Source organism: Vombatus ursinus, unplaced genomic scaffold (assembly GCF_900497805.2).
Source record: "Vombatus ursinus unplaced genomic scaffold, bare-nosed wombat genome assembly UNPS02014932.1, whole genome shotgun sequence".
NCBI classification, from domain to species: Eukaryota; Metazoa; Chordata; class Mammalia; order Diprotodontia; family Vombatidae; genus Vombatus; species Vombatus ursinus.
Window position 1 is genome coordinate 1,309,491 of NW_020954710.1, and position 10,172 is coordinate 1,319,662.

Genomic DNA, 10,172 nt, shown 5'->3' on the forward strand with positions numbered 1-10,172 from the left:
GTGTGTGTGTGTGTGTGTGTGTGTGTGTGTGTGTGTGTGTGTGTGTGTATCCCCAACACTTAGAAAAGCACCTGGTACATGGTATATAGTTGTTGAATTGAACTAAATTATGATTCTCTCACACACACACACACACACACCCCCACACCTCGGGCTCATTCATGCTTAAAACTCACTAAAAAAAAATTAAAAAACAACCAAACCTCACTCCCTTCTCTTCTTTTTCCCTGCTCCCAAATCCTGCCAGGCTATATTTAGAGATGACTTTGAAATCAATTGCTTAAACTCCCAGATTCCACTCCAAACAAAGTAGTCATAGTAAGGTTTCCCCTCTTGTAATCTTGTACATTTTTGCTCATTTTGAAACAAGGAAGGACTTGTAGGTGTTTGGTCTCTATCCTAAATTCACAGCCCTCTCATTTGGTATACTCCACACCTCTGTTAAGAGGTTTCCTCATAACCTGCCCCTTCTTCTTCTAAATTCTTCCCTAGCATAGCATCAGGGTTACTTGAGGATACCTGAGGTTTTGGCAGGGAAGTCGTTTCTCCTGGGCATACTTCACCTAACTTGACCAGCTCAGGTGGTGCTGTTCCTTCTTTCCTTTGACCCTACTTCCTCAGATCTGATAACCTTCGGGAATTTATTAACATGCTCACCTCCAGGTTAAGGTTAGTCTGAAAGGTATATTACTCACAGTGTTTGGAAATTGAGAATCTCCAGAAAGTGGGCCTGGAAAACCGGAGGTTCGGCGTGCTTGCCAGCCAGAGGGCAGGTGGTGTCCGAGGTCTGGTTACAGGCTTCGCTTTTTTCTTTCCATTCCTTTACTGCCCCAGTTGATGATTTTCTAACAGCTAGAGCTCGGGTTTTTGTCCTAAGGCACTCATGGGTTTCCTATGGTTCTGACTTAGCAAGTTGTATGCTTTGTTTTTATACTAACGAGGCTTTGATTAAATTATCCCATTTAGAAGCTTTTTAAAATAATGGCTTTTGTACTAGTTGATTTTCTTTGGAAACTTGTTCTAAGAATGAATAAATTTTTTGAGCTACAAGTTAACAGGAAATTATCTGGTATTAGAAAGTTGTGTGTATCCTAGAGTGTTGGGGAACATAGCAGGAGTGAAGCCTCAGGTATAGGAATATCTGTTACATGAGAAATGGTAAAGAATCAGTGTTGTAGGATTATGGTATTGTAGAGTAAAACCGGAAGGGGACCTCAGGCCATTGAATCCAACCCACGGAGGTTAAATGGCTTGTTCTGGGTCACGCGGGGTTGGTAAGGGAGCTGCGATCTGAACTCAGGGCTTCCAGTGCCCTCATTGCTCCACCACACTGCCTCTCCAGAAGTCTAAGGCTTTTAGTGACGGTCAGCTCAGAGAGATGCCTCCCATCCCCTTAGAAAACTGAGTAAGGTGTGAGAGAGAATGGGGGGGGGGAGATGTTTCTGTAGCATTTTAGGTTAGATCAGCTGAGTTCCCAAAGTTGGCAGTATCAACTCAGTCATTTTGTTTCTTTCCCATTTGGTAGATTGTCCCCTTAGGACGGAAGGAGATCAAAGCAAAGGACCTCGTCCGACAATTACAACTGGAAGCTGAGGAGCAGAGAAAGCAGAAGAAAAGGCAGAATGTCTCAGGTTTGCACAGGTCAGCCCCTGCCCCCTCCCCTCACTTGCTCGGAACGATAGAGGGAAGAAGGGACAAGGATAGAGGAGAGAAGTGAGTGACCCCCAGCACAGGCAGTGAAGCTGAGCCTTAGAGGGTGCTCTTTGTTTACACGTTGCACGTGCCCAGAGAATCAAGGGCCAGTGCTGGCTTTTCTTTATTAAGTTCGGTGTTATTTTCTTAATCAGTAAAAATCTTCCTTCTCTTCTTCCCCCTCACCCCAATCAAAAACAAAAGACAAACAAAATTCCTGTTACAAGCGTGTATAGCAAAGCATAACGAACGTTCACGTTGGCCATGTCCAAAAGGGAACTACCGCGTATTTATGTTTGTCTCCCTTTGCCCTGAGTCCTTTGCATCCCTCACCTCTGTAAGGAGGTGAGCAGCATGTTTCATTATTTTTTTTTAACAGGGCAATTCATTATATGTTTATTTTGAGTTCCAAATTTCTCCCTCCCTCCCACACCCGAGGAGAAGGCATGTAATATGATATCAGTTATAAAGTTAGAGGCAGGCCTAGAACTCAGGCCTCCTGGCTTCAAGACCAAACTCTTCTGTGCTGGGCTTCCTCTCTTTTAGTTTATGAACTGAAAACAACTGACTTGCAAGTTAGAAAGTAAATATCTGAAGGTAGTATTATACTAGATGTTGATTCTCACACACCCATTTAAAAATTATCTCCATAAACACTAAAGACATGGATAATTCGGAATTTGCAAGTGAAATAAATGGCCTTATTCCCAGATGGGCTTTTGCCATACTCTTCTCACATATTAGGAACTTTTTGAAAATTAAGAGCTTTTTTTCAGACACCCAGGAGATGCTTCCTGGTCTGGGTTTGTTTTTTTTTAAATGAGCAATAATCATTTTGGAGGTTTAAATACTGGTAGGAGATTAAGTATTTTCTTTCATCTAACACCTCCCAAATAATTAGGAAATGTTGTTACTGACAAGGATCAGAAAAATTCTAAAATTATGTGGATGGAAAAAAATTAAAACTCTGAACTTTAAAACTTACGGATCCTGGAAGGCCCAGCTAGGTACCACAATGCTGGGAAGCCTGATTCTTTTTACCCAGACCCCTTGTTTTGGTCAGGATGTCTTAGCCAGGTTAAGGTTCTTGTACCTGCTTTAATGAATGAGATGCATGATTTATAATTAGCACTTTGTTTATGTATAAATAGGGATAGAGACTAGACCTTGTATTTCTTAGTATAGAGAACTCCCAGGTGAGGACATTCCCTTCACCAGTGGAGGTCAGCAGCTTCTTTGTAGCTTAGAATTTTTCCCTGCCCAGTATCCTACAGGTATTATATGTCAGAGGCCAGACTTCCTGACTTTGAGGCCTGCTCCCTATTCACTAAGCCACACTGCCTCTCTTGGATCCACATACATTTATCTAAACTATTTATCCTCTACCATGTATCTGAAGCTTCCTCCTTGTCATTGTGCTCTTAATTTGTTTAACGGATCTTTTTTCAGTAGATTATAGGATCATTGAGTTAGAGTTGTGTCTTATAAACTTCAGCCCAGGCCCTTTCTGGATTGCTACACGTCAGTGATTGGGGTCCAGGTGGTTGAATAATTAGCTGTGTTTTCTAGTCATGCCCCTGGTTTTTTTTTCCTTCTTTGGCAGATACCTTCACTTATTAGATGGAAAAGAAAACTACCCTTGTCTAGTAGATGCAGATAATGTGGTTATTTCTTTCCCACCAATAACCAACAGTGAGAAGACAAAGGTATGTGTGACATCATAAAAGTATTATCAATGTCTTATGCTGTTATGTTGGGGATAGGTAAACACATCTACTTAAGAGTTATTAATACTTGATGATGAAAGCATTCTTAAAATTCCATAACTGTGTTTAGTAGTAAACTGAGGCAGAGAAAAACTTTGTCCTGTGTTAAGAAGCTGTCAGTGAAACAGAAAAATCTGCAATATGTCATTCCACACAAGTGTTTTCTGTTAGGAGAAGTGGAACTTTTTTGGCTTCTAGAATTGCATTTTGTATCTTTTACAGTAGAAATTGCAGGTGTTGACGCCCATTTTGACAGCATTCACTTTTTCTGAAATCTTTTGCAACTTCTTTAGATTAAAACAACAACCTCCGATTTATTTCTGGAAGTGACAAGTGCTACAAGTCTGCAGATCTGTAAAGATATCATGGACACCCTCATTTTGGTAAGAAGCCTAGTAAATCAAGTACATTAACTGTCTTTGAGAAGTAGAAATATCTTCAGAAGTGATGGGGATTTTGTCCTCTGGCTTTCTTAGTCTTTGTATATGACATGTTTACTTCCTACGTTGGTTTATAGAGAAATGTTAATTGCTTCACGTCCTTGGGATTATGAAGCTGGAAGGGACTCTAGAGGTCGCGTCATTCTTTCAATTAAAATAATACTTCTTTTGCAGAAAATGGCAGAGCTCAACAAATTCACTTTAGAAAATAAAGAGGAGCAGTCCCTCTCCGATACAGAAGCTGATGGTGTTTCTGGCCCATTCAATCTCCAGTCAAATCAGAATGCTGAAAAAGATGGCAGCCCTCCATTAATTGTGGAGCAGGTTCGAGTGGTGGACATGGAGGGGAGCTTAAAAGTTTTGTATCCTTCTAAAACAGATCTGGACATAACTGCTTCCCATATAACCATCATCCGTTGATGGAGATGGCCACAGTTCTCAGCAAGCTGTTTGTAAAATACTTGTCATTTTGGCCTATTTGACAGGAGTTTGTATATGGTATAATTAAATTATTCACTACATTTTCCACCCCCAAATTTTTTAAAAGAAGATAGGTAATAGTTCAGTTTCCAAAGCTACGTCTGTTCAGTTCCTCCTCTTGTGACAGTGAAGCTATCTCTTCTTGATGCCAACAGTGAAAAACCACGGAATCTCAGAGGCCACCTCGTCTAATCATATACATGTAAAACTCAGTGTTATGGTTGTTTTGGTTTTACAGCACCAAAGAGCTGGTTTCATCCATCCTTTTCATGAAATTTAAATGGATTTTGGAATGAACTGAGCAAGATCTGTGTTCTGGCATCATGACTTCACAGCCTAAGAGTTTCTGCTTTTAAAGGGCGGGGGGACATGAGTTGGACTGGAACTGGGGTGGGGAACCTGCACCCTCATCCTTGGGTGCGGCCTTTTGCCTGAGTCCAAGTTTTACAGAACAAATCCTTTTATTAAGGGTGTTTATTCTATGAAGTTTGGATTCAGTCAAAGCCGAACTTGAAGAGCTAGAAGGCCACATGTGGCTTTGAGGCTGCAGGTTCCCCACCCCTAGACTGGAACATTAGGTTTAAAATTGGGAAGGTTTTAAGAAGTATAAAATTATTCTTTTACTAGAAATCATCTTTGTTGAAAAGGCTGACTGACTTTATGACAATAGTACAGCTCAAAAGTACTGAGTTAAACTTTAATTTCCACTATGACAATACCTTGGAATAAATCATAATTTTTGTAAGGAAGGAATAAGGAAAATGGAGTTCATTTGATCTAATTCCTTTAACTAATAATGCTGTTAAGAATGCCTTTGGCTCTGTTAAATTATGAAAACTGTAGCCAAGCAGTGTAGTTAGCCTCAAAGTACTAACATATGAAGGTGTTCTTTCTGTCACTACAGAAACATGCAGTCTGGGACCTGTGGGGTGGGAATGATCAGAACCCTCGGTCACTCACCTAAGCACATGGGAGGGTGTGGTCCTAACCTGTGTCTTGTGTGGGTGTTTGAGGCGGGGCCTGTGTCTCCATTTTTAAAAAGGGCGACCATTGGCACGTGCACATTGTCAGGTTAAAGGTTGTTTGAGCAGTACTCAGGCGGCAGGTGTGCCTGGAGAAGCCCTTTCGGGCCTACTTACAGGAACGAATCTAGGAAGGTTTTAATGTTGAAATATAATCAAAACTGACTCTGGCGCCCTCCATCCCTTTGTCTCTTTTCACACCCCTAGTAGGGCTTCATTCTTCTTTCTTTAAAGACAGTGGTTAAGCAGTTATTTCCCTTAGGTAGTGATAAAGAGAAAACATTCTCTTCTGAAAAGTACCACGAAGCCAGAAATCTTAGAAGGAAGCCTACATGCCAAAAGCTGAACAGCTCTTCTCCTTAATTTGAGCAGTTTCCCACCTTAGTCCTAGGTGTGTTTATGTACTTCATGGGGTGGGCATGCCATCCTCCCCCCACCGCTGATGCAGGTTGCGACTCCCATAGATGGTCCTCAGGAGTTACTGTGGCCAAAAGACAATGGAATCTCTTAGTGGCCATTGCCCTCCAAACGCAGTGAGGCTGATTCTCATTTAACAGACACGATCTGCCGGTGGCCCAGCATTTGAGGCTTTTCCAGCTTGGTATCAGACCTCCGTTCGTGCTCGGCTGACAAAGGTTTTAGGCCCAGGGTCACCTTTGTGCCACCATCGGAGGGGGGCTTAGCAGGTAATATGTATCCGAGTACCCCGAAATCTACGAGTTCCGGAGTAACTGCAGGCTCTTCTTGCTCCAGAACAGGATATGTGAAAGGAAGTCAAGCTTGCTGCCTTAAAATTAGTGTCAATTAGCAAACTGGCTACCTTCAATAAAAAATAAATAGCCATCAACGAGGTCCTTGGGGTTCTTCTCCATTGAAATTGTGGGAAATTACGATTATTTGTGCCATAGACCATTAATGAGCCCAGTGTCCAAAATGCCAAGGTTTGTTGACAAGCCTAGTGACCAGCAGCACCAAATGACATTTCTAACAAGGGACCCTTGTTTGCCCTGGGTGGAATATTAACTTAACTGTTGATGTCATCTGTAAGTCTCCTGCTCTGGAGCCTTCCTGGTCATATATTAGCTATTCATACTGTAAATCGGAGGGGTTCATGATCATATTCTGACTCCTGGTCCCAGACTTGGGTCCTAGGTAGAAGGTTGAGAAAATAAGATTCATAATTGCTGAATTGTTCCATCTAATCCGGATTACAATTTCTCCCTCTGTATCTTATTTTTGCTTCCAACTCTGCTGATGTAAAGGATGGCTTACCCCTTGATGTCACTGTTCGGCTTTCTGTGAGAAGCAAAGGCTGCTAATGAGCACGGTTCTCTCTTTAGAAAGTATTTTTGGGTGCAAGACCCAACAAGTGGACGGGAGGGGGAAGACCACGTGGGGCCACCAGATGCCTTTCTCAGCATTTCGTGTGTGGGGATCACCATCCTATCAGCTGCTGTGTCACTGCTATAAAGTCGGTCCTGTTCTGAGAGCCTGTATGGGTGGCCGAGGGAGGGGAAAGAAGGGCCCTGCTTGGCTGCTCTGTATCAAAAGGATTCAATAAACTCTGTAACAAACCAAATCTTTTCTTTATTAGCATGTTCTTTTGGTTCTGGGACAGAAACCCGGGACATTCATTAAGTACCTGCTGTGTGCCAGGCATGCTGTTTGCCTGGGATATTAAGATGAATAAGCACTTACATTCTGCCCAGGGCTTAGAATGCAGAAGAGGGAGTAACAAGGAAGAATGAGGACAGTGGAAGCCCCCAGCTCACGGAGGATCCTTGAGCCAAACTTCAGAAAAAGGGATGTTTGGGGAGTCCAGAGTCGGGGTGGAATGTCAAGCGTGAGGACAGCAGTCTTAGTTTGGCTACAAGGTGGCATTTGTGAAGGAGAGCTGACCAGGCTGAGAAAGGCTTCAAGGCCTGCTTGAGAAGTTTGCATTTCTCCCTAGAAGCAAAAGGTCAGTGTTGCCAAGGATCTAGTGTTCCCCCTGGTAGATCGCCTACTGTAAGAGCCAGAATGGATCCTTAACACCTAAGGCTTAGGTCACAGGATCGGAGACTGAGATTTAAGGGAACTTGGAGACCGTTTAATCCAACCCTCTCATTTCACAGCTGAGGAAATGGGTAGCAAGGATAAAAATGAGTTTCTCAGGGTCACACAGCCAAGTATCAAGCTGGGTTTGAACCCAACTCCTGACCCCAAATCCAGCACCGACCATTGTGCCAACTGCTTCATGGGTGTGGCTTATGTGAATGCAAAGTTTCTCAATTAAACCATCACCCTGGCAATGACCATTAAATAACTGAGATTTAACCTTTAAAAAAAATTCAAAGGGTTAGGAGACAGTATTCCATGTGGAAGGAGCCTTGAAGCTTCTCAAATCTAAGCCCTTGGTTCTTAGCACAGTGCCTGGCACCTAGTAGGCTCTTAGATTTATTGATTGGGAGTCAGGATACTTGGGTTTGTCTACTTAGAAGCTACAACCTTGGGCTGTAGCAAGAAGAGTTCTTGCATACAAAGTACCCTTCCTTCACTTGGCGGTAACCAGGTAACATTTCAGGACAACAAGCTTTACTGAGCTTCAGTTTGCCAGTGTAAAGTCGGAGTGCTGCTCACATGCCTTACCTACGGGGATGGATGTGGGCTAAGGTGCAGAACGGTGCATGCGTTTTTGGACGTGACCAACGTGGGAATTTGTTTTGCTTGAAGCGTATCTGTTACAAGGGTCTTTTTTTTAATAGGGGGAAAGAAATACTTGCTTAGCCCCCCAAAAAAAGAAAAACTTTCCCCTAAAAAAACAAACGACTTCAGTCTATGAAATAAGGTTGGGCTAAAATCTAGCCTTAAGAAATAATTCCCTTGGTAATTTGTTCTGTAAATTGGACTCAGTCAAAAGGCCAAACCCAAGGACTTAGAAGGCCACGTGTGGCCTCGAGGCTGCAGGTTCCCCACCCCTGGGCTAGATGACCTCTAAGGCCCCTTCTAACTAGTTTCACAGGGGTCTCCTTTGCCACTTTGCCAAACGCACCAAACTTTTGCAGGTCCCAGTGACGTCTGCTGCTAATGCACTTGGTGGGGGGTGCCCCGATCCCTGGCTTCTTGTGCCTTGAGGCAGGTCTAGTTCCCGGGGTGCAGATGCTGCCAATATGCGGAGAGCTGAGCTTCCCAGAGGCTCACTGGGCCCCACCGCATCAAGAGGCGAGCACACGTCTTCCTGCTCGCCCACCAGCCGAACTGCTAGGCCAGCGAAGGAAGGGCAGAAACAAGCTTGGGCTCAAGGGGTGTACCTAAGCGTCCGGAGGGGCGGCCCTGCCAGCGAAGGAAGGCCCTTCCAACCTGTCCACCCACTCCTCCTTCCCTCTCTCCAGCCCCGTTCCCACCCCCCTCCCTCTCCCTGGCTCCTGGCTTTGAAATCCTCAGCTCTTCCTGTTACCCGAGCCCTTCCAGGCAGGTGGGGCTGGGGCGCACCCACCCACTCCATGGAGTGGGACAGCCTAGGGGACAGCGCACCAGAGTTTCGTTGCACTAGCCCTCACCGCTGAATCGGTCGTCCCCGGAGGCGGCCAAAGCAGGGGCCCGGGCGCCGGGAGCCAGAACCATGGCCCTGGGCGGTGGCCTGCAGCCCCAACGGCGCGCCGGAGGCGATCGGCAGCGGCCTGGCGGCCCCGCGGTGGAGATGCCCAGCCGGGGCGCTCGAGCCCCAGAGCGCAGCCGCCAGCCTGGTCCGCTCTCTCTGGCCGCCCCGATGGCACCCCTGGCTCGTCTCCGCCTGCCACCGCCGAGCCAGAGCCCCTTTCTGTCTCCCCTGGCCGGCTCCCCGGCTTCGGCGGCTGCCCCAACGGCGGTGCGCGTCTGGGAGCTGGGCGCTGCCCGGCTGCTGCAGCGTCCAGATCCCCGAGCGTCTCCCCGCCGCGCCCCGCCGCCCCGTAGCGCTCAGCCCAGGCAGCCCCGAGGAGCCACAGCTCAGCGAGCCAAGCTATCACTGCTGCTGCTGCGGCCGCCCCCCGCGCCTCAGCCTGGCTTGGCGGGGCCTTTGGGAAACAACAGCCCTGGAGAGGGGTCTTCCGAGGCCGGCTACTACAGCGAGAAGCGCATCTGGGAGTGGATCAGTCAGGTGAACCGCAGCCTCTTCGCTCCCTCGGGGGTCCCAGGACCTCCGGAACAGGACAAGTCCATCCGAGTGGTGTACCAGGACACCAGGGCCCTCCCTCTCCCCAGTCCTGGAATCCGAGAATGTCAGAGCCGGAAGGGAAGGAGTGCAACTCCCTCATTTGACAGAAGGGGAAACTGAGGCCCAGAGAGAAACCAAGGTCACACAGCTCCTTGGTGGCATCCTTCTATTTCACATCTAACCAGGCTCCTCCCTCATCCCAGGGTATGAAGCACTTGTTGACCCTTTCCTCTTGCAGGGGGTTTTCAGGTCAGGAAGCAGGTCCGAGGGACTCTTGCACAAATACCTGCTTTCCCTTTACTACTGGGAAGGAGCAGGGGCTTTTTGTGAGACACTGGGATTAGGGGCAGGAATGTCCTGAGGAACCAGAGAAATTCAAGGCTTTCCTTAATTCCTAGTTTGGCGTTTGCTTGGGTGGGAATTTCCCTGGCAGCACCAGGAAGCTTTCACACGATCCCATAGCCAGTAAAAAGGCAAAGGCTGTACCCGGACCAGCTCCTCTCGCCTCCAAGGCCAGCTCTTTATAACCTAGTCCAGCTTTGTATCCCATCTTTTGTTTCCATGCTAAGGGAATCTGCTAGCAAACCAACCATTCTTT

The 10,172-nt window shown here is 46.2% G+C and overlaps 1 protein-coding gene across 1 annotated transcript in view; it reads left to right on the forward strand.

The window, feature by feature from the left end:
• The window catches only part of LOC114029541 (leucine-rich repeat-containing protein 47-like), a 12,497-nt gene extending 7,660 nt beyond the window's left edge, over positions 1-4,837 (forward strand). Inside the window, exons 4-7 of the mRNA XM_027844029.1 lie at positions 1,526-1,641; positions 3,296-3,398; positions 3,752-3,841; positions 4,073-4,837. Coding sequence (XP_027699830.1) covers positions 1,526-1,641; positions 3,296-3,398; positions 3,752-3,841; positions 4,073-4,318 — 555 coding nt within the window. The 3' untranslated portion in view covers positions 4,319-4,837. The remainder of the gene's footprint in view (positions 1-1,525; positions 1,642-3,295; positions 3,399-3,751; positions 3,842-4,072) is intronic.
• The last annotated feature ends 5,335 nt before the right edge of the window (positions 4,838-10,172 follow it).